Source organism: Canis aureus, chromosome 32, assembly GCF_053574225.1.
Source record: "Canis aureus isolate CA01 chromosome 32, VMU_Caureus_v.1.0, whole genome shotgun sequence".
Taxonomy (NCBI): domain Eukaryota; kingdom Metazoa; phylum Chordata; class Mammalia; order Carnivora; family Canidae; genus Canis; species Canis aureus.
Genome location: NC_135642.1, coordinates 20,284,857 through 20,310,121, shown reverse-complemented (window position 1 = coordinate 20,310,121; position 25,265 = coordinate 20,284,857). Strand labels below are relative to the sequence as shown.

The 25,265-nt window shown below is 34.8% G+C and overlaps 1 protein-coding gene across 4 annotated transcripts in view; it reads left to right on the top strand.

The window, feature by feature from the left end:
• FAM227B (family with sequence similarity 227 member B) overlaps positions 1–25,265 on the top strand; it is a 189,460-nt gene that overhangs the window by 130,570 nt on the left and 33,625 nt on the right. For all 4 annotated transcript variants that reach the window (XM_077881048.1, XM_077881045.1, XM_077881046.1 and 1 more), the window contains one exon: positions 23,473–23,570. In XM_077881048.1, the coding sequence (XP_077737174.1) occupies positions 23,473–23,570 (98 nt within the window). The remainder of the gene's footprint in view (positions 1–23,472; positions 23,571–25,265) is intronic.

Here is a 25,265-nt window from a genome sequence, read left to right as displayed (position 1 = left end):
AGCTGACATTCCCAACAGCAGTATAAGAGGGTTCCCTTTTCCTCACATCCTCACCAACATTTGTTGTTTCCTGACTGGTTAATTTTAGCCATTCTGACTGGTAGGAGGTGGTAGCTCATTGCAGTTTTGACTTGTATTTATCTGATGCCAATTGATGTTGAGCATTTTTTTCATGTGTCTGTTGGCCATTTGTATGTCTTCTTTAGAGAAATGTCTATTCATATCTTCTGCCCATTTCGTGACTGGATTGTTTGTTTCTTGGGTGTTGAGTTTGATAAGCTTTTTATAGATCTTGGATACTAACCCTTTATCTGATATGTCATTTGCAAATATCTTCTCCCATTTTGTAGGTTGTCTTTTAGTTTTGTTGATTGGTTCCTTTGTGGTGCAGAAGTTTTTTATCTTGATGAAGTCCCAACAGTTCATTTTTGCTTTTGCTTTTGGTGATGTGTCTAGCAAGAAGTTGCTGAAGCCAAGGTCAAAGAGGTTGCTGCCTGTATTATCTCGGATTTTGATGGTTTCCTATCTCACATTTAGGTCTTTCATCCATTTTGAATTTATTTTCATGTGTGATATAAGAAAGTGGCCCATTTCCATTCCTTTACATGTGTCTGTCCAATTTTCCCAAGACCATTGTTGAAGAGACTTTCTTTTTTCCATTGTATATTCTTTCCTGCTTTGTTGAAGGTCAGTTGACCACAGAGTTGAGGGTCCATTTCTGAGTTCTCTATTATGTTCCATCACTCTGGGTTTTTTTTAAAAGTTCTTAGTGTTAATAACATTGATAAGCATTTATTGTTCTAATTTTAATGTACATATGTGATAGGCTAAGCACAGAAATACTTTGAAGAAGTATCTCTTTTGTCATTTTTGGATTGTTTTAACCTCATTTTTCATTGGAAAACCTTCAGCTCTTGAGGTTTGAATTTGTAAAACAAAGTTTTAAATCTATAAAACAGGGCAGCCTGGGTGGCTCAGCGGTTTAGCACTGCCTTCAGCCCAGGTCCTGATCCTGGAGACCCAGGATCAAGTCCCATGTTGGGCTCCCTGTGTGGAGCCTGCTTCTCCCTCTGCCTGTGTCTCTGACTCTCTCTCTCCCTGTGCTTGTCTCTCATGAATAAATAAATGAAATCTTTAAAAAAAAATCTGTAGAACAAAGGATTCTTGTGTCTATTCCTAAACATTGGCTTTTTTTTTTTTAATGTTCTTAGAAAGTTAAGATTAGCATCTGGGATTCTTTTTTTTTTTAATTTTATTTATTTATTCATGAGAGACACACAGAGAGAGGCAGAGACATAGGCAGAGGAGAAGCAGGCTCCATGCAGGACACCCGATATGGGACTCAATCCCGGGACTCCGGGATCATGCCCTGAGCAAAAGAAAGGCAGATGTTCAACCACTGAGCCACGCAGGCTTCCCAAGCATCTGAGATTCTTCAAAAAGAAATTATGCCTAATACTTGCCTAGTTTGATTTGAGAATAGAATATGTAAAAAGAACACATTGAATCTATTTCAGTGAATATCTTAAAAACATAAGCGAGCCTTAAAGTAATGATTAACCACCATCTAGTTTTGCTTGAACAACCTCCACTATATCCCTATTTCATAAAGAGGTAAATTATTTTTAAAAAAACCTTTTGTTTAGTGAATTTTGCATTTCAATAATTAGTTTTAAACCTATGCCATATTCGTATGTATAATAAAATCAATAGAAGGGAACATCATTAAATATTTTCATTACTTTACATTTATACATTGTATCCTATTCCCTGTCCTTTTAGCTCTGATTATTTACCAAAAATATAGATAATTATTGTTATTAGTTTCTTGTGTATCTTTCCAGAGTTTTCTATGTGTATATAGGCAAACTGAATACATATATGTGGAGATATATATATATACACACACATACATATATAAAACTTTTCCTCTTTTTGTACAAAAGGCACCATACTATGCACAATGTGCTGCATGTTGCATTTTTTACTTAATAAAAATAGAAAGTCTTTCCATTAGTATTTAGAAAATTTCCTCAATTCGTTTTACAACTGTATGGTACTCCATTGAAAGGGAATATATCATATAAAGAAAAGTTATATGGTATTAGGAGTGTCTACAACAGGTGGCAGTAGGGAAACTTTCCCTGTATAATGCCAGGAGAACTGCAATCTGAAAGATGAGTGGGAGTTAAGCAGGTGAAGAGGTACCTCTAAATGTACAAAGATCCTGTATTGAAAGAGAACATTTTTTTTTCCAAGAACGAAACACCACTGTGGTTTTATTAGAGGGAATGAGAAAGACTGCAATACATGAAAATGCTGGAGAGGCAGGCAGGGTCCTATTGGCTATGTTAGGGAGTAACATCCTAAAAGCAGTAGGAAACCATTAGAGTATGTTAAGCAAAAGGGTGACATGATCAGAATCACACTCCCTGTCTCTGTTCTGGCCCAAACTAATTTAATTCCTATTAGCAGAATAAGTTTATATAATATTAAATTATGTTCACTTATCCTGTTTTTTTCTGTTCTTCATATTTTCAAAAAGATAGCCAAATTTTGTAATTGGAAAGGAAAGATGAAGGAGAAAAAATATCATATACACTTCCTGACTTGGATAAACCCTCAATCCACTTCACAGGTTGTACCATGAAAGGAAGGGAAGCGTCAAAGTACCTTTCAGAAGCAGCCTGGGGAAGATAAAATCCATAGACTAGGGAGCATAGAAATGGCTATTTGGGGAGCCAGGTGCCTACATTTCTGGAAACACCATAGCACAGCAGAAGCAGCAAAGCTCCAGAAAGTAAGGACTGCCTCACGTATCTGAACAGATAGGACCATAAGTACCTCTCATAAAAGATTTCCAATGTTTCGAAAAGAAATCTGAAAGCTGCAGGAAGCCCTGCCTGTGTGAGCAGAGTCAGGGAATACCCAGAAGTAACAAGAGTAGACAAATGATTCAAAAACCAGAGGACCTTGCCCTGTTCCTGAATCCTATCCCATCTTGAGGCAGAAGGGGGGAACCCAAGGACAATGTAGGCTAAGTATTTTTTTTACCAATCTGGGAGGTAACATTCTCAAAGTTGAAGTAAGGTTGATTTATAAACATAAATTTTTATATATTATTTCTTGCATATTTCGGATTATGATCCAAGATCTGTTTCTACTGCATTCCCACAGCTATCATCACACTATGGATTTATCTTTATCTTTTCTCCTATCAGGCCCTTTCCATATTTTTTTTCCATTCCATAAATTTAACCCCAACTTTGGATCATGCTGTACAACCAATATTGTTTACTTCCTTGATCTACTACTCACTAAACAAATATTTATCAAATAGCTACATGGTGCCAGATGTTGTCCTAGGGTTTTAGAGATACAATGGTGAATGTTCTGGAAGTGATCTCTGACCTTAAAGAGTATGCATTCCAGTAAGGAAACAAACATAAACATGTAAATCTGTGGTGTATGTTGGGGGTGGATATTAAGATGCAAATAAGATATTCAAGGAGATAGGGTAAACAGGGAGAGGGACCCACCTTAAATAGAAAAGGCCTGTCCAGGGAGGTAAATTGTAAGCTTCCTTGAACTTCTAAGAACTGAAAGAAGGCCAATGTAAATGAAATACATTAGCAATGGGAAGAATAGTGAGAAAGAAATGAAACTGAAAAAGTAGGCAGAGGCCAGACCATAAAGGATTTTGAAGGCCATGGTAATAGGAATTTGGGCTTATTCTAAGTGTAATAGGAAGGTGGAGTATAGATATGTCTGCTCCAAACCTGATGGACCTGGTCAAAGACAATGGTTTAAACTCAGGAGTAAAAATCTCAAAGGTAATTGAGCAAGCCTGGGGTCCCTGTAAATCCTCAGTTATGTAAACTTTGTGTTTACTCTTGGCATAATTCCCTAACATTTTAAGACTAATTGTATATAAGGTACAAAGTCTGAGTCATATGTTCAAAATTGTGGTGTGCCTATGACTCAACTATGTAAATACCTCAGTTTACAAATATAACTTGACATTTTGTGTCTGCCTATAAAAATTTGTTTATTTGATTTAATATTTATAAAAGGTTCTCTGAAATGCTAATCTAGGTTAGAGTTCTTCAAAATATATAATTACTTTTCTGAATTGCTATGCAACTTTAGACCTAGAGTAAGATCTCTAGAGTTATTAGTTCTTTTTTTTTTCAATTTGGAAATTTCTATATAATGAAGTTACATTATACATTTCACTCTTAATTGGCTTGACCCCACTTAAATTAATGCTTAACTTTAGCAAAGAATCCATCTCCTTGATTCAATGTTATATATATTAGTGCTTAGTTTTGAAGCCTGGTGCCAACTCTAACAGTTGAAAGGTATTATAATGGACAGGGAATATCATGAAAAACAACAAAGACCCTGTGCAATTAGGGTTATTACATTCTTTGCTTTACGTTGTCATTCTTGGTTTCATATTCATTGTCTACATAGCAAGGCAGCAAAATAAGGAAATAAGCAAACTAACAAAATTTTTTAAAATTTTTTCATAATTCTCAATGTGTTAATAACAAAATTGGTTTATTTTTTAATTCATTAGCTTTAAAACCAGGACTTTTAGCAGTAAATGAACTTTTTTTAAGATTTATTTATTTATTTTACAGAGAGAAAGAGAGCAAGCACACACAGACGTATGGGGTAGGGGCACGGGGAGAGGCAGAGGGAGGATAGAGAAACTCAAGCAGATTCTGAGCTAAGCATGGAACCTCATATGGAGTTCAATCTTATGTCTGTGAGATCACAACCTGAGCAGAAACCAAGAGTTGGCCACCCAACTGACTTTACCACCCTGGCACCCTAACAGCAGACAAAACTTTTCAAAAGTAGCAGAAGGAGATAGAATAAAGATAATTATTTTTTTCAAGATTTATTTATTTATTTATTTATTTATTTATTTATTTATTCATGACAGACACACACACACACACACAGAGAGAGAGAGAGAGAGAGAGAGGCAGAGACACAGGCAGAGGGAGAAGCAGGCTCCATGCAGGGAGCCCGATGTGGGACTCGATCCGGGTCTCCAGGATCACATGCCAGGCGGAAGGTGGCGCTAAACCGCTGGGCCACCTGGGCTACCCTAAAGATAATTATTATAGCAAAGAAGACTGTCATGGAGTCCAACATTTTTAGTATAAAAATACACCCATGAAAAGCTAGATATCCATTAAATTACATATTCTTGTAAACCTGGTAACTAAATAATTCATGCAAAAGGTAAAGGGGGTTGATACTTCTCCTTAGGCTTCTCTTCAAGCTAAATATTCATACTATCTTTAAATATTATTCAAATTTTTCCTCTCAATGGTATTTAATATTACTTAGTCATAGTTCTCCTTCTTCATCGAATCAGTTCCCAAAGTTATCAATTCTATCACCACAACTTCTTCCACAACTGTTTCTTCCTATCAATTATCACATTCCTAACCTAAGGCAAGTGTTTTTTCTCATGCCAACTCTATTCCTAACTCACCTTCTTGCATTCTCCTTTCTGAGCTCCAGTCCATTTTATGTGTTGCTATCAGGCTAATCTTTCTAAAGCACAGTAGTAATCATGTTATATTTCTGCTCTAAAGTCCTCATAACACCTTCATTTTTCCTGAATAAAATTCTTCTTTTTTTTTCCTCCTATAAAAACTTCTGTTCCCAACATCCTTTGTGATCCTCAACATTTCTTAAACACCACCCTCTTACTAGATTTGGGGTGAAGGAAATACACTTGCTCCCCACTTCTCCTCTTGATAGGGTAAGGGACCAACAGAAGAACTCCTCCTCACAAATCCTCTCTCTCTACCTTTTCTCCCCACTCTCTCTCTCTCTTCCTTCTTCTTATATCTTCAGTCTGCATGAAGGATCCAAGAATCATGTAATCAGATATTTCTTTTGAAATTTTACATATTGAATTTTCAATGAGGCAATAAAATCCTTGATCATATTTATTCTGTTAACTCAGCTAAGTACTTCAAATCATCACTTACAATGTATTTACATAATATGCAAATATAATAGAGATATACTGTTCAGTAAGATAAGCAAAGTCCCTGACTTCATGGAACTTAAATTATGGAGGAGAGGACAGATAATAAACACATAAGAAGAATTCTGATGACATTACAGGAGGAAATAAATAGGTTACTATGGTAGCAAATAACACAAAAGAAAAAGGAAGAAAGAGGTTGTTCAGAAAGGCCTTCTGTGCCCAGATTCCAACAACCTCTTTCTTCCTTTTTCTTTTGTGTTATTTGCTACCATAGTAACCTATTTATTTCCTCCTGTAATGTAAGTAACATACATTTAAACTGAGATCTGAAAGTTAAGAAGAAATCAGAAGTGGCAGTCAAGGGGTGCCTGAGTGGCTTAGTCAGTTAAGCATTTGCCTTCGGCTTAGGTCATGCTCCCAGTGTCCTGGATTAGGCCCCATGTGGGGCCTCTACTTTGAAGGGAGCCTGCTTCTCTATTTCCCTCTGCCACTCCCCCTGCTTGTGCTCTCTCACTCTTTCTCAAATAAATAAATAAATAAATAAATACATAACTAAAAATTTTTTTTTAAATTGGCAGCCCTTCTAGGCAAAGGTAACAGGGTAAACAAAGGTTCTGAGGAGCTTGGTATGTTCTAGAAATTAAAAGATGACAGTATAACTGGAGCATAGTGACCAACAGGAAAGTTAGGTAATATGAAACCAATTTATGTAGCGTCTTGATACCAACAACAGGAATTTTGGATTTGATTCTAGGTATAATGAGTTATGATCAGTGAGTCACATGATCATTCTAAAACCATGAAGAATGGTCAAGAGTGACAAAGCTGAAATAAGACCAGTTAGGAGACTATGGCTATAATCCAGATTGGAGGGGATGATGACCTAGATTAGGATCGTGGAGGGGGGAGAGTGAAAGGAGTGGGTAGATAAATGTTGGAGACAACTTGATGATAGATTGAATCTGAGAGATTAGGAGTCAAGGTTCAATTCCAGATATCTGACATTTGCCACAAGATAAATAGTGGTGCCATTTTGCATAGCTAAGGAAGCCTAGGAGAGCAGTGGATGGGAAAATCAAGCAGTTGGAAAGTCGAGCTAAGAGAAATTCTAAAACCCAAACTCTAGTCTGTCTGGATCAGAGGGATCTGGACCTCTTACTCTCTTGAAATGAGAACCAGTAAGCATATTGCAAATAAATTACCACAAAAAGTGTGGAAGTAGAAACAGAATCTCTTTTTTAAGGAGTTCTGGTGCAAAAGGGAAGCTTTTCTCATGGCAGTATTATGTATTTTGATGAAAATGTTAAAGGCCATCCTCCCTCATTTTTCTAATTAAGAATGTCTCTGACACTCAAAATATCATAAGCCCCGTGAAGTGATCAAAACTCAAGCTATGTTATTATAAAAGCCTAAAACAGTTTTAATCCTTGATTTCAGTCAGAAGCGGGTTTTAAATTTGTCAAAATATAGGGGAAGTTAGAGTGTTCAGTCAATTCTTGTGACACTGAGAAAGGAGTTTCTTAATAACAGTGTAAGCATTTTAAAAACAAATCAATACTTAGTACCTCTCTGATTATTTCACCTAGTAGAAGAATGTTGGAATAGGGTGGTTCAGATCAGCAGTTGTTTTTACGCAACAAAAAGAATATGGTAAAAACTAAAATTTCGCCTAATGCGAAGAAAAATGGGCTAATTTGGGGGGGGGGGAGGAAAGCTACATCATTCATTTAATAGTGCCAAAAGAATAATAAAATAAGACTGATTTCTTTCTAATAGAATTCCGTGGGTCCACATGATTATAGCTTTGATTTCCTAGTCTAAGTAGCTTGGAACTGGGAAACATCATATCATGAATTTAGAAAAGTGCTGAATTAGTGAAAATCCAAATTATAGCATATTTTAAAAGCAATAATGTTTATTAATGCCAAGTACTATATTTGTAATAAATTAAACCATTACCTGGCTTAATTGTATCCATAAGACAAATATGGAAATAGCTTATCAGCTTCTGCAAATATGGATATGAAAGTACTAAAAAATATTTGAAAATTGCTTTCTCTCTTAAATATTTTTTTAAATTTCCCATGGTAACTGATTTTTTAAAAAGATTTTATTTATTTATTTATTCATGAGAGACACACACACAGAGAGAGAGAGAGGCAGAGACACAGGCAGAGGGAGAAGCAGGCTCCATGCAGGGAGTCTGATGTGGGACTCGATCCCAGGTCTCCAGGAACACGCCCTGAGCTGAAGGCAGGCGCTTAACCGCTGAGCCACTCAGATGTCCCGGTAACTGATTTATCTTCTTAATTTGCACTATTTTGGAAATTTCTGCAAACCAAAAAGACAAATTTCAACCCAAACACAACTTGAATGGTAGTAAGTTTTGAATTAAAGGACTTCAAATTAATGAAATTTTACTATATTTTAAAGTATGCTAAGTTGCCTGGGTGGCTCAGTGGTAGAGTGTGTGACTCTTGGTCTTGAGGTTGTGGATATGAGCCCCACGTTGGGTGTAGAGATTATTTGGAAATAAAATCTTTAAAAAATAATAAAGTATTCTAAATAGGTTGTTTTATTAGGGTAACATTCATTGTTTTATTTTTCAATAAATAAAATTAAAAGAGGTTAATTCTAGTTCTTAATACAAATAAAGGGCTAATTAAAAACTAATTCATAAATAGTAATGAAATTATTTATGATACACTCCTCCCTTCCTTTGCCTTCTTCATGCCTTCTATTTCATTTTATTTCATTCAGGATGTTGGCATATTATGGTAATAAGGGTACTTTATTGAACCAAAGCATTCAAAAGCATTATTGTTCTTTTTACCCTTTGAAAAGGAAGAGAGGGATAAAAAATATGAAATTTCTGGATTATTTCACTATACCCAGAACATTTCATATTTTATGTGTAAAGGGGGATTTTTTTTTTCTTTCCACAGTGGTCCTCATCTCATTGGTACTTAATTTATTCCCTTCAGACTGACAGACCATCTTGTCCAGTTTTTTACTTTTTCAGTTTACAGGTAAAATTAAATTATACTATTTCCTTCGTGATACCACATATTTACAGAGATTTTGAATTTTTTGTACTGTTTTGAATTCTGAAACTGTTTCTTATCCTATTCATCCTCCTTTCCTTTCTCTCTGCATTTTTCTCCTCCACATTTTTTATTCTTTCTTTCCCGGTCTCTTTCTCTCTCTTGCTCTTTCTCTTTCTCACTCACATATGTACATATACACTTTTCCTATCATACTTATGTTTCAAGTTTCTGGAAACCTCCTTAGGTCATTCTTATATTAATTTTCTAGTTGTTTATCTTTTTTTTTTTCAGTAAAGTCCTGAAAAACACATCTGGTTTCTATTCTAATCATACTCCTCTAAGAATAACTTCATATTATAGAAGACAAACAATTCTCAAATAATGACCCATAATGATGCAACCTCTTGTAATTTCCACTTCGATCCAATAATTTTAAAAAGAGCTATTCATCGAATCTTGCTTGACAGGCTTTTTTTTTTAAGGTAAAGTTTGTGGAGGTAGGGTTTGTATGGACAATCATTTAAAGTTTCCATTATATTTGGAAACATAGCTCTTCAAATGAGAAATCTTGGAAACTAAACATAGAAAATTATTCAGTCTTCTCATTAGCAATTCATTTCTGAGAGTCCATAGCTAAATGACACGTACAAAGCATCATGGGAATGAGGAGATAGCAGAGCCTTTGTACCAGTTATCAGGATTACACCCCATGTTCTCTGCTCTCCTGGCCTGTGCTCCTAAGTTCAGTGCTTGCCTAGCACTTCACAATTTCACTTACCCCTCCAGCGATCCTAAGACATTGGTGTTGGTTGTCCATTTTACAGCTGAGGACACAGGTTCAAAGTCACATTGTTAGAAAGGAATCATTGCAGGTCTGTGTTATTTATCCCCTTGTCACTTAAAAGACAGGTCCACAGACTAGTAGCATCACTAATACCTGTTAGGTCGGTTAGGCCTCAAGCCCAATAAGGTAACAAACTGCATTTTAGAAAGATTCTTTTATGCCCTTTGATGTTTGAGGAGCATTGCTGTATTTACCATTCTGTTCTTTCCCATGCACTTTCCACTGTAATATAGTGGTACCAATTATTTTAGAAGTAAAATTGGTTCTTAGATCACACTGTAGCAGCACTCAATCTTTCTCCCTGAGGAAGTGTCATTTAAAAGGACAGATTTTACCAAGGTACTAACTAATTTAGACCTTCCATAAATTCTATTAGTGTCCTGTGGTCCTGCACATGAAACCTTTGGTGGTGTTCCTTTTCTTGGTATGATTGATTTGATTAAATTTGGATTCAGTTAGTCCCAGCAGTCAGGGTAGGAGCTTAGTGGTCGCCAGACCAAAGGATTTGGATTACGAGCCTTCTAAGAGACAATTCTTATTCTAATCATTCATTTTAGCTATTAATTTCTCACTCACTTAGAAAGAGTTTGTTTTAATTAAAAACAGAACCAAATTTTGCAAATTTGATCTTGGAATATGGACTTATTTTAAGGCATATTATTAGTGGTGAATATTGAGAACTCACCCATTGAAGAGGTTTGAGAGCCTATAATTTATTTTTTAAAATAATGGAATAAAATGCTAGTTTCTTTGTTCAGTACAGAAGTCTAACTTATAGTAAATGTTATGATGGAAAGATTTTGGAGAAAGGGTGGGGAACTGACACTGCGTCACTAAGACTTCTACTAGCATTTTTCCCATTAGAGCACAATGGCTCCAAACAAAGAGGAAATGATATGGGTGAACCACAGCACCCTCCATTTAGCATTTGCACTAAGAGGAAACAGAATGAGCCCTTGGAAAAGTTTTCTCCCCCCTACACTTGATTCCTCCACCTACATTTTGTAAAACCATGTGTATCTCATATAAATTGTACATAACCCTGACCTTGCCAGAATGAATTCTTTACCACTTTGAGTTCATTATTTCAAGCTTTTGAATTTTTTCATTAACAATATTCCCCCTTATTCCTCTATGGTAACAGGTAACTATGCATTCCTTGGCTCCTCTTTTCCCCATTTTTCACAGCAGTATGGTTGGTTCATTATTATTTCTATTACAAAGGCCTATACTCAGCTAACAAAAACTTTGAAGCCATTGGCAACATTTTAAAATGATTTGATGACAATAAATAAAAGAGACATAGTTGCTTTCATCTTTGATAGGCTATCATGTTACCTTTCTCTTTTACCAACAATCCACAGGGAAATGAAATTTATGATAATTTGAAATAATTGGGCTCATTAGCAACTTTATGACTTAAAGGGTAAAACCACATCAGTCATATTGTTTGTTAAGCAACTATAGTATTTAAATGAACTCATAATTACCCACAATTATTTCAATCATCCTCAAAGATTTGAGTTCAATGCATTATTTCCTGACAGACACTTAGTAAAAAATCTGTTTACACTAGGATAACCATTCCATCTTAATCTCCTTTGTTCTTTTTCTTTTCCTTATTCTCAGGACACTCCCCAAGGTAACCCCTTGCTGCAGCGAGGATGGTTTTCTCAAGGTCCTGCCTAAATGCCTTGTTACCCAACCTCACCCCTGTGTACACTCCACTGGCCTGCGTTCTTTGTCCATGCTGTGTAAATCCAATCAGTTTTAAAGGGAGCCTTCTCTGCCATCTTCACCCCACAAACAGTCTCTATCTCATCCTTAAAAGTTTTATTTTTGATACAACCTCTTTGCCTCTTTATCTCATATTAACTTTGTAATAGTTGAATTTTTCACAAATATTACCTACATATGTTTTATCAGCCTATTTGATTGTAATTGACTACTGCAGCCAGGAATTGTATCCTTTGCTTCTCTATAACCTTGCAGTGTCTTTCACATAGACTACAAGAAATATTTCTTGAAAGAATGCATGAATAAATGGAAAATAGCAAATTTAGTGTCAGGAAATCACATTTGTGGGTTTTTCCCACTTAATAGAGGTAGATTAATCTATCCCCTCATGCCTTTATTCATATAATTTAAAGAACATAATTTGAACATAAATTTAAAATCTTTTTTTAAAGCCCTCACTTTTACAAATGAGGAAGTAGAGACTCTAGTGAAAAGTGAGTTGCTGAAGATTACATATGTAGTTAGTTTGTGGCAAAATAAGACTAGAATTTAGATTCCTAAATCCTAATCCTATGTTCTTCTGAAGGACAACCAATGTGCCCCAGTAGATATGAGAATAACTATGCTGTCTGAGCCATTAGGCCATTTCAAGAAAAGCATGAATGAAAGATAAGGTGAAGCACACAGGTAGGTTCATCTTGCATATCATATGTTTCAATCCTTTTTTCTAAAACAATAGGCAATACACATATGTATATATTTAATTATATATATGCCCATCTTTTTCCTGTAAGGATTTAGGTAGCTTTACATAAGTGTGTTCAATTTAACAACATAAAATAGCATGCTAAATAAGCTGATAAGAAAAAGAAGATTCAAGAAAAATGAGATAGAACAAGAAAGTTTGAGACAAGATTAGAATGCAAAATTCTACTGAGAGATCTTTTACTTCTGCTAGACTTGGCTCACAAATAAGGTTGGCTGTAAGCTTTCTATCTGCCAAGGAAAGGAAATGACAATGTTGCTTACATACTTGGGAAGTATCCATAAAATAAAAACAAACATTTGTGTACACGAAGTAAATCTATTCCTTATACTAAAACTAAATAGTACTATTTTCCTGTGAATCTCTATATCAATCAGGACAGGCTATATTATAATGTAGTAACAGTGTCAGCAAAATCTTAGTGGCTTATGCTGACAAAGATTTATTTTTCACTCATATTGTGTATCCATTGCATATAGGCTAGAGTCCCTATTAGTGTAGGAACTCAGACATCCAAGCCAAAGAAGAATTTATCTCCATTCACCATCATCAATGAAGCAGGGAGAAGAGAACTCAACGAACTGTGCATTGGCTTTTAAATCTTTCTCCCCGCCCCCAAAACACACACACACACACACACACACACACACATCATTTTGACTCAGATTTCATTACTTCATGGCTGAGAACAAGCTGCATGTCCATGCTTATTACTCGAAAGAGGGAAGAGGTTACTATATGCCTTGGAAGGATAAAAAGGTGAATATTTATTCTGGACAGCCCAATTGATTACCACACTCTCTCTAGACAAGCTCTGTGTATAATGTAATGAACTATGTCAATGTAGTGAATATAGCCAGAGTTGAGTCTATAACATTCTAATGTGTTGACCAAGAATACAAAGACAATGCATAATCTGGTAAAAATGGATCTATAGATGGCCAAGAAAATTCAGTTCTTATATATAGTTCTTTGCAATCTACCTTAATTGGAGAACATCTCCATTCTCCAATGTAGAAATAAACAAAACTCAATCACATCTCAATATTTTCAATATTTTCTCTCAACAAAGCTTTTGTAAGTATGACGTAAAAGTGAGTATGAATTTATACTCCTTAAGAAATAAAATTTCTTCTGAGGCCATAAAAACTGATGACATCAATAGATACATCCTAAAGACCTCCTTGCAGGACATTATCCTATCTCCAGCCTATAAAAGATGTTGAGGAAGGAACGTTGAAGAATCCAAGAATTCCTTAAGAGGAAAGTATTGAAGTAATCCCCCTCCCCTCCAGCCCAGTGAGAAAGAGCTTAGGAAGTTAAAGAGACCAAGAAACAGAAATTGCTGCCTAGTCATTCAAACCCAAGTGTCTTCTATACTTGGGGGAGTATGAGAACTGATAGCGAAGACTATGGCTAGTCATTAGCACCTGAGATTACATGTGAGTCCAATAACATTTCAATTATCATTCTTTTTTTTCTTTCAATTAAAAAAAGGTGTATCAGTGGTGTTTGAATTACTTTGATTACTGATACAGTGGAACTTTTTTTCAAGATTACCTGACAGACTTTTTTCACATAGCATTATACCCTCTAGATCCATCCATGCTGTTGCAAGTGGTAAGATTTCATTCTTTTTCGTTGCTGAGTAATATTCCATTGTATATATTTACTACATCTTCTTTATCCATTCATCTATCAATGGTCCCTTGGATTGCTTCTATTTCTTTGCTATAATAAATAATGCTGCAATAAACATATGGTGTCTATATCTTATTGAATTAGCATTTTTGTTTTCTTTGGGTAAATAGCCAGTAATTCCATTACTAGGTTATATGGTAATTCTATTTTGTTTTGTTTTGTTGTTTTGCAAACAGTTTTTATTTTATTTTTTAAGTTTTTATTTAAATTCTAGTTAGTTAACATATGGGGTAATATTGGTTTCAGGAGTAGAATTTGGTGATTCATCACTTACATATAACATCCAGTGCTCATTACAAGTGCCTTCCTTAATACTACTTTTAATTTTTTGAAGAGTCTCCATAGTGTTTTCCATAATGCCCATACCAGGTTACATTCTTACCAACAGTGCATGAGGGTTTCTTTTTCTCTATATATTCTCACCAACACTTGTTATTTCCTCCGTTTTTTATTTTAACCATTCTGACGGATTTGAAGTGATATCACATTGTGGTTTTGATTTGCATTTCCCTGCTGATCAGTGATGTTAAGCATTTTTTCATGTAACTGTTGGCCATTTGTATGTTTTCTTTGGAAAAATATCTTGCAAATATTTTCTGCCAATCCATAGGTTGCCTTTTAATTCTATTGATTGCTTCCTTTGCTGTGCAGATACAGTGTTTGATGTAGTGTTTGATGTAGTTCCACTTATTTATTTTTGCTTTTGTTGCTGAGTATTAATTGTCATATCCAAAAAAAATACTTGCAAGGGCCAATGTCAGGAAGCATTTTCCCTATGTTTTCCTCTAGGAATATTTTAGTTTCGGGTCTTATGTTTAAGTCTTTACTTCATTTTCAGCTGAATTTTGTGAGTGGTATAAGATGCAGTCTAACTGCTTTCATTTGCATGTGGATATCCAGTTTTTCTAACACCATTCATTGAGGAAAATATCTCTTCCCTACTGTATATTTTTGGCATGCTCGTCAAAAATTAGTTGATTATATATGTATGTACAATACATGATTGGTTTCATTTCTGGGCTCTCTATTCTATTAGTCCGTGTGTCTGTTTTTATGCTGGCACCATACTGTTTTGATTATCATAGCTTTGTAATCAGGAGGTGTGTACCTCCAACTTTGTTCATTTTTATTGAGATTGCTTTGACTATTAGGGACCTTTTGTGGCTCTATACAAAATTTAAGACTTTTTCTATTTCTGTGAAAAATGACACTGTAATTTTTATAGGAATCACAATGACTTTGTATATTGCTTGTTTAGTAGGGACACTTTGACAATATTTCTTTCAGTCCATAAACATGAAAATATCTTTCCATTTATTTGTCTTCCTTAATTAGTTTCATCATCATTTTATAGTTTTCAGTGTACAGATCTTTCACATTCTTGGTTAAATTTATTTCGAAGTATTTTATTCTTTTTGGTGCAATGATAAGTAGTATTGTTTTCTTCATTTCCTTTTCAAGTAGATTATTGTTGGTGTGGAAAATGTAGCTGATTGTTTATGTTTATTCTGTCATCCACATCTTTACTGAATTTCTTTATTAGTTCTAACATGTTTTTCTCAATTGCATCTTTAGTTTTCTACATATAAAATCATGTCACTTCATACAAATGGCTAACAGACACATGAAAAAATGCTCAACATCACTCATCATCAGGGAACTACAAATCAAAACCACAACGAGCTATCACCTCACACTGGTCAGAATGGCTAAAATTAACAACTCAGGAAACAACAGATGTTGGCAAGGATGCAGAGAAATGGGAATCCTCTTACACTATTGGTGGGAATACATACTAGTACAGCCACTCTAGAAAACAGTATAGTTGTTCCTCAGAAAGCTAAAAATAGAACTACCCTCTGAACATCAGGAAAAGGAAGTAAAAGTAAAGTAAGATGAAAACAAAGAAGGAGGCAAACCATAAGAGACTCCTAACTATAGGAAACAAATTGAGGATTGCTAGAGGGGAGGTGGAGGGGATGGGGTAATTGGGTGATGAAGCATTAGGATGAGCACTGGGTGTTGTATGCAACTGATGAATCACTAAATCTTACCTCTGAAACTAATAATGTACTATATGTTAAGTAAGTTGAATTTAAATAAAAAATAAAATAAAATAAAATTATGTCACTTGCAAACAGAAATAACTTTACTTCTTCCTTTACAATTTTGATGCCTTTTATTCTTTTTTCTCATCTGATTACTCTTGCTAGCACTTCTAGTACTATGTTGAATAGAAGTGGCGATGTTAGGCATCCTTGCCTTGTACTGAATATTAGAGAAAAAGTTCTCAGTGTTTCCTCATTGCTTAGGATGTTAGCTATGGGTTTTTCATAAACAGACTCGATTCTGTTGAAGACATTTTCTTCTATACCTAATTTTATTGAGAATTTTTATCATGAATGAATGTCGAACTTTGTCAGATGTTTTTTCTGCATCTATTGGGATGCTCGTGTGGTTTTCATCTTTCATTCTGCTGAAGTAGTATACCGCATTGATTGATTTGCATATGTTAAGCCAACCTTTTATCCCAGTGATATGTCCTACTTGATGGTAGTACATAATCTTTTTGTTGTGTTGTTGAATTTGATTTGCTAGAGTTTTATTGAGGAATTTTAATCTAGTTCATCAGAGATATGGACTTACAGTTTTCCTTATTTTTGGTGTCAGAGTGATATATTTTGGCTTTGGTGTCAGGGTGATACCTCATAAAATAAGTTTGGAAGTATTAACCTCTGCTTCTATTTTTTGGAAGTTTTAAAAGGATTGGTATTAATTCATCATTGAATGTTTGGTAGATTTCACCATCATGCCATCTGATCCTGTGCTTTCTGCTTTTTTACTGGGAGATTCTTTTATTACCATGCCAGTCTCAATTGGTTGAGATCAATTGGTTATTGATCCATTCAGGCTATCTATTTATTCTTAATTTTGCTAGATTATGCACAAATATTTATAAATGTCATATCCTCTTGTTGGAATGACCACTTTATCATTACTTAATGACCTTTGTCTCTTTTTTACAGTCTGTGTCTTAAAGTCTATGTTGTCTGATATAAGTTTAGCTACCCCAGCTTTCTTTTAGTTTTTATTTGCATGGAATATCTTTTTCTATCCCTTAATCTTCTGTCTCTGGGTGTCCTTACATGTGAAGTGAGTCTCTTGTGAGCAACATATAGATGAATCTTATTTGTCTGTTTATCCATTTGCCACTCTGTCTTGTCTTGTGATGAACTCCTTTAGCTTTTGCTTGTCTGGAAAACTATTTATCTATCCTTCAACTCTAAAGGACAACTTTGCTGGATAGACTGTTCTTGTTTGGCAAGTTTTTTTCTTTTAGCACTCTGAATATATTGTGCCACTCTTTTCTGGCTTTCAAAGTTTCTGCTGAAAAAATCTAATAATCTTGAGAGTTCCCTTGTACATAACAAGTTACTTTTCCATTGCTCTTTATAAGATTCTTTCTTTGTCCTTAATTCTTGACAATTGAATTATAATGTGTCTTGGTGTTGGTCTCTTTGGGGCTATTTTATTTGGAACTCTCTGGGCTTCCTTGATCTAGATGCCTGTTTCCTTTCACAGGTTAGGGAAGTTTTTAGCCATTATTTCTCTCTCTTTTCTCCTTCTGGGACCCTTATAATGCAAATATTATATGATCTACTTGAGGTTGCCTCATAAGTCCTTGAAGCTATCTTTACTTTTTTGCTTCTTCCTCTTTTCTCCTCATCCTCCCCCCACCAACCCCCAGCCTTCCTTCTTATTCTTCTTTCTCTTCTTCTTCTGTGCTGTTCTTATTGGATGAATTTCACTCCCTGGATCCTTTCTTCCACATCATCTAGTCTTCTATTGAGCCCCTCTATTGTATTTTTCAGTTCTGTCATTATATTCTGTATGTCTGTGATTTCTGTTTAGTACTTCCTTATATTTTCTATATCTATAAATTGAAATTCTCATTTTGTTCATGCATTGTTCTCCTGACCTCAGTGAGCAATTTATGACTTAATTTTAATTCTTTACCAAGTAAATCACTTGCCTCTGTTTTGCTAAAGATTTTTTTCCTTGAGGTTTTAACTTATTCTTTCATTTGGAACATATTCCTCTGTTTAGTCATTTTCCTACATTCTCTGTGTTAGTTTCCATGCATTAGATAAAACAGCCACTTCTCCCAGTCTTTAAGGAGTGGCCTTTTTTTAAAAAAAAAAAAAAAAGATTTTATTTATTCATTCATGAGAGACACAGAGGGGGTAGTGCAGAGACACAGGCAGAGGGAGAAGCAGGCACCATGCAGGGAGCCCGACATGGGATTTGATCCCGGGTCTCCAGGATCACGCCCTGGGCTGAAGTTGGCACTAAACCACTGAGCCACCCAGGCTGCCCATGGAGTGGCCTTTTGTAGGAGATGAACCTTATCATTCAATCCTGCCCTACCTCTTGGTTTCTCTCAAACCTTTGTGATTTGTTAAAGCAGCCTACTCTGTTTCTTTTTTTCTTTAAAGATTTTATTTATTTATTCATGAGATACAGAGAGACAGAGGCAGAGACATAGGCAAAGAGAAAAGCAGGCTCCTTGCAGGGATTCCCCAATGTGAGACTTGATCCCCGACCCCAGGATCATGCCCTGAGCCAAAGGCAGATGCTCAACCAGTGAGCCAAAGTAGTCACAGCCTACTTTGTTCTTAGTGGCTCCCAGTAGTTGAGGGTGTCAAGAACTGTCAGTATCTCCGTCAACACTTAGATTCAGGCTGAGTGGAAGCCAAACCCTAAGGCAGTGGCTTTGAAAATATACAAATATATGTCTTTTAGGAGAAGATTAAGAGATGGACATTTTTGTCTGTTCGCTCCACACTGAGCCCTGGGGCAATAGCTAATTAAGAGCTGTTTCTTTGTTTGCTACTGTCCTATAGAACCCATGAACACAAAAACCCTACTGGCTACCAGAACCAGGCTATTAAGGGATGAGTCCTCTGAGTAGTAATGCAAAAGTCTGTGCCCTAGGCTTCTCTTTTGTAGAACATTTTAAGATATGGGATGGTGGGAACATGGTTTCATCATACAACCCATAAATGATAAGTTCATATAATCACTAATCTGAATAATGTAAAGAATTTTTATGACACCAGGCAAAACTATCAAGGCTTAGTTATAAAATAAAGGTAATCTCAATTCCCTTAAATTTTATTATTTTCAACAATTATACTTTGTATTACTATGTGCACTGAAATTAGTCTTAATTTTTATCTTTTTAAAAGTTCTTATGTGGATCAATTTACATATGATATGGGAAAAAAATAGTTTCCCAGATAATATATTCTAATTTTTGCTTCAGAACCCATTTAGTGGTTAGTTTTTTTTTTAAATGTTTTTAAAATGGGTCCAGTTTCCTTCCACAATACCATTAATCAAGTCAAGCTTAAAAGCTATTTTGTTTTACATTTGTAATGCTTGGCTTCACAGAAGCCAATATACTAGTTCCTCATTTCAAATACCTGTCACTTAGTTCTTTATACAAAAACCATAGAAATATTTAAAACCTGATCACTTGTGCTTTGCACCTATAACTTGTCTAAGCAATGATTTTGTCCTTAAAGACACAGATATAATTCATAGTAAGCAGTAATAGAGGGGCACCTGGGTGGCTCAGTCAGTGGAGAGTCCCACTCTTGGTGTTGGCTTAGGTTATGATCTCACAGTTGTGGGACTGGGCCCTGCATTGGGCTTTGTACTCAGGGTGGAGCCTGATTCAGATTCTCTCTCTCTCTCCATTCCATTCTCTCTCTTTCTCTCTCTCTCAAATAAATAAATAAAATCTTAAAAAAAAAAAAAAAAGAATAGAAAAAAGTAAACTCCCAAGCCAAAATAAAGTAATAATATTGTATTTTCCTTGGGAAACAAACATAATGTGGATCACTATCTTATTACACATAAAATCTTCATGTTCTTCAAGGTATTAAATTTAGCTCAAAGTTCATGAAAATAAAGGATGCTAGTGATACCTCACATACATAGCACTTCATAGTTAATGAAGTACATATGCAGGCACTTAAACTCTCTACACTCTCTGTGAGATTATTCACAATTTTATGTTAACATTACTAGAAGAAGAAATTTAATTGTACTTTAGAGCATTGTGAAGAAAGCCTTAATGCTTTATTTTGCCAGTTTAAAACAAATTTCATATAGAGAGGTGGGAGGATGGTTCTATATACAGCTAATAGACAGATGTAACCTGTTTGAGGTCTAATATGTAAACAAACCAATGACTGGGTCTGCAGATACTAAGATTGAAGGGACTTGGGAAAGTATGTATATAGAGATCTGAAAAAAATCTGGAAAGCATAAGAAAATATATGCAATAAGACAGTAAGTATTGCAGTAAGACAGTAAGAAAACATATGCAATAAGACAGTAAGTATTGCACCCATGGGTATGCAATACTTTCTTTGAAATAATTGTATCATGTTCCTATATTATTGAAACAAAATTGTGGTTGTTTTATTTCTTATTTGCTCAGTTCATATATATTTTGCATAATGACTACTTGTGTATTCTCTTTCTTTTGTTTCCCTTTATACTTTAGTACTAGATAAAAGTCTCTTTCTAAAAGTAATTCTAATTTAGTTAGATGTATTGAAAATGGATCTCTGAGTAACACTTTTTTTGTTTCTATATTTTATTAAATAACTGTATTAGTATATATGGCCTATATGAAGTTTAACTTTGCCAAGATATATTAATTATTTTCATCTCAGAAAGACTATTAGTGAAAACTACAAAAGTGGATAGAGATAACCATACTTACTTACATAAGTGTCTCCTTTTAAACATCCCTAAAATAGGGACACCTGGGTGGTTCAGTCAGTTAAGTGTACAACTCTTGGTTCCTGCTCAGGTCATGATTTCATGGTTGTGAGATCAAGGCCTGTATCAAGGGAGTCTGCTTGGAGAGTCTCTCCCCCTGCCCCTCCCCCAACTCATGTGTGCTCACTCTCACTCTCCTTCTTTCAAATAAATAAGTAAATCTTTTTTTTTTAAATCCCTAAAATTAAAAAATAAAATAAATAAAATCCCTAAGATAAATAGGGGATAATTATGGAAATGAATTTTTTCCAATGTAGGCAGAGTAAGAGTAGAATATTTTGTCATTAGTGAAATTTCTGAAGCCTAATAAGAACAGTTGAGACTTTTTAAGAGAAAGAACGACAGTGGGGGTGGGGGGTGCAGAGGGAGAGGGAGAGAGAGAATCTTAAGTAGGCTACATACCTAGCATGGAGTCCAACATGGGACTCAATCTCAGAACCCTGAGATCATGACCCGAGCTGAAATGAAGAGTTAGACACAACCAACTGACCACCCAGGTGCCCTGAGACATATTTTCTTATAGTTTTATCAAATATAATCATTTGGTTTTTCAGATGATCTTCTCAAGCCTTTAGAGATATGAGAACAGAGGATTTATGAAAACTCTAATCAGGGAAAGTTAATATTCTCACCTAAAATAAATTATGTATGAGGAGACTATAGGGGAAAAAAGCTAATAAATATAGTCATTTTAAGATTACTTATTACTTTTATCATATCTGGATGGGTTTTTCTTTTTTGTAGGATTTTTCTTCAAATTTTTTCTTTGACACTTTTACTCCTAAAATGTCCTCACTTTGTGCTTTTTATATCTCTTACTTTTTTGCTTTTTGCCATTATTTTCAGCTTGGGATTTTTAACTGATATTAATGTATATGACCTTCTAATTGTCTACTTTTGCAACCAGGGTTAAGTATTCTGAAAAGTAAGGTTTTTCTTATAGGTACAATGGACATGACATAAAAGTCCTTATATTTATTAATATTATGTCTGTTCACAAAGACCAGAAATTAAGTGATATTGCCTAAATATGTATTTAAGAATGATTCAAAATTGAGCAAGTTTTATTTTTTAAATAGTCTTCCCAATGAATATTTTTGTTGTTTTTTTATTTATCTTGACAATGTTTCCTTCTACAAATGAAGGCAAATTCAATATACTCTTAAACTAAAGGTAGCATACTGTGTATATTCAATCAAATGATATACACTGTTCTGCACCTTTCTTTCATCACTTAATGATATGACCTGTACTGTAGATATCTTCAAATCATTATGAGGATCTTCCTCATTTCTTCTTATGAATAGTATTCCATCACATGGGGTTGCCTTAGTTTATTTAACTGATACTTGACTACTATTAAATAGAGTTGTTTATAATTTTATAAATTATGCCATGATCAATAAACCTGTATTTGTGTTCTTTCATACTTATATAGGAGATTGTATAGGATATAGTCTCAGAAGAGGGATTGCTTGGTCAAAGAGAAAATAGGTCTGTATTTTTATAGATATTGCCAGATGCCCCTCGATAAGAGGTTGTTTGCTTTAGAGCACGTCTTAAATGAAATAAATCATATGGTTTATTACCTTTCATGCCCATTCTAACTCCAACTTAATCTAATATTGGTTCTACTCAAAATTTTAAAATTTAGGTTCCTTCCTAACCAATTCTTTATTAGAGATAAATGCCTATTTGCCTCTAGCATTTCAGGCTGGTATCTAATATCTCTTAATGTCCAGAGTCAAAAATGAATCTGAGTGATTTTCCTCAACATTACAACCTGTAGATTGAATTAGTCTACCTGATACCTGATAATAATAATAAGTGCCACAATGTAGTACAAACCTCAGATTACCTGTTTGCTCTGCTCTGTGTTAAGATATCCTTAATAACTAGCTTGTTCTTTTAGGCTGATTGATACTCTGCTTAAGCTGTACAAGTCTCCTTTTCTTTAAGACATGGTTAAGAGTCCCTTGTTACTTTTCTATATATTCATGCTGGTTGCAGGGAAAATTTACGAAGTCTTTCCTTATTTCGGTTTGTTGTCAGTATATGGAAAAGGTGAACCCTAACGTGCAGAGACCCAAGCTTCCTATTGCATTAAACTAGAGGATCATGAATGGAGCTCTAGCCTCTGAAGCAAAAGACCTAGGCCTGTGTCTTAAATGATAGCTTAGAGTCCTACAATTTCCTGCAGTTAATTATGTCATCTGTAAATTATGGAAAATCTAGCTCACAGAATGGTTTGTGATGGTAATATGAGATAATATAAGTAAATGAGTTATATGAATTCTAAAGCCCTCTTAAGTAAAAATGAGATGGTATATTTATTTCCTCTAACAGAAGCAAGCTATCACAATAACCTAACCGTCTCTCTCTCATCCATTTTTGGTTCTTTACATGTTTAGTATACACTGCTAGAAGAAAAAAGTTATCATGCTTTTTTGTAAAGAAAAAAATAGAATTTAAGAAAATGTTTTATTTTCTCTTTTAGCGATAGACTTCAATATGACAAAAATTTTAAAGAACCCAAGAGCATATACAATGTCCACATTCAAGGAAGAATCCAGTATATCAAGACTAACAACAAAGGTTTGGAGCATAGTAGTTATTAAAAATATTCTTACTTCTTTAATTTGCTATATAATTAATTGAATAGCTTCATATAGGTAATTTTCATTATTATATAACTGATATATATTTTAGAAAAATTTAACAATCATAGGTGATTTATTGGAGAGGATAATCTTAATGTTAAAAAGTCTTACTGTTTTTTTGAAAATATCCTTTATGTCTAAAGAAAAAAAAAATCCTATAGCATTCATCTCTTCTTACAGTTCTGGCACTGCTTGTCCTTGGGTTGATATACAAACATGGCTCTGATCTCAATAAGTTCTAGTCAAAGTTGCAGGGAAAATTTCACAAGAGTTTTTTTTTTTTTTTTTTTTTTTTTCACAAGAGTTTTCGCAATGGCTGACCTGTCTCTATCTTAAGCCATGATCCTGGGATAACTGGCCATATGTAGATACTATTATTGATAAGTCTGGGTTGCTTAGTTTTTCCATATTTCTGATGGTGCCCACCTAATATAAATCCTTATGGGTTTTTCCACCTTATATTGCTTTAGCCAAGATTTGATGAAGTTGCTGGCTTGAAATTCTGAATTTGATCTCTTGTTAGACAAATAGGTTAAATCTGTTGCAGTCTTTATTGCTAAAATTTTGTCTGAATTGTCTAGTCAAGTCTGACCATAAATTTTATATTATGCCAATAGAAAAGCTGCTTTCTGAAGTCAATACTCATATATTTCCTGTTCTTTAATAAACCAGATATATAAAATATTTTCCAACATTTACAATGCTGCCAAGGATGGTTTTGTAAGTACTTATAATAGAAATTGGTGACTTCTAGGAGTCAATTTGGGATCAATGATGAGGTCACACCATTGGGTATGTGGGGCACATACAATATTGCTGGATTTAGAAACCAGGAAATGTAATAGAAATTATATGTATGATCTTCAGCAATCACTAAAAATGGCCCTTTGTACCTTGTTTACAAATTGAAGAAATAAGGGACTCCTGGGTGGCTCAGTGGTCAATCGTTTGCCTTCAGCTCAGGGCGTGATCCTGGGAGCCTGGGATCAAGTCACACATCAGGTTCCCAGCATGGAGCCTGCTTCTCCCTCTGCCTCTCTCTCTCTGCCCCTCTCTCTGTGTCTCTCATGAATAAATAAAATATTTTTTAAAAATTCAAGAAATATGGGTGGGTGGATTTATAACAGACTGAACAACCTTTCTCAGATGACACTGTTAAAAGATGGAAAGCAAATTGCAGATACGTCTTTGGTAATGTACCACATCACTGCATCATTGGCCCTGTCTTACATAGATTATTTTATCAACAACTTGAATAAAAATATGGTTGCCATTTTTATTAGATATGTAGATGCAGGATGCCTGGGTGGCTCAGCGGTTGAGCGTCTGCCTTCAGCTCAGGGTGTGATCCCAGGATCCAGAATCGAGTCCCATATCAGACTCCCTGTGAGGAGCCTGCTTCTCTCTCTGCCTATGTCTCTGCCTCTCACTTTCTGTGTCTCTCATGAACAAATAAATAAATCTTAAAAAAAAAAGATGTAGATGCCATAAACCTTGGAAAAACTACAAATACCAAAATATTTAAAGGCACTTCCACTAGAAAAGATAAGACTCTGGTGACCATAATAACTGTTTTCAAATATGTTGAAAGCTAATGTAGGAAAGCTTTTTCTGTGTGGCTTAAAAAATG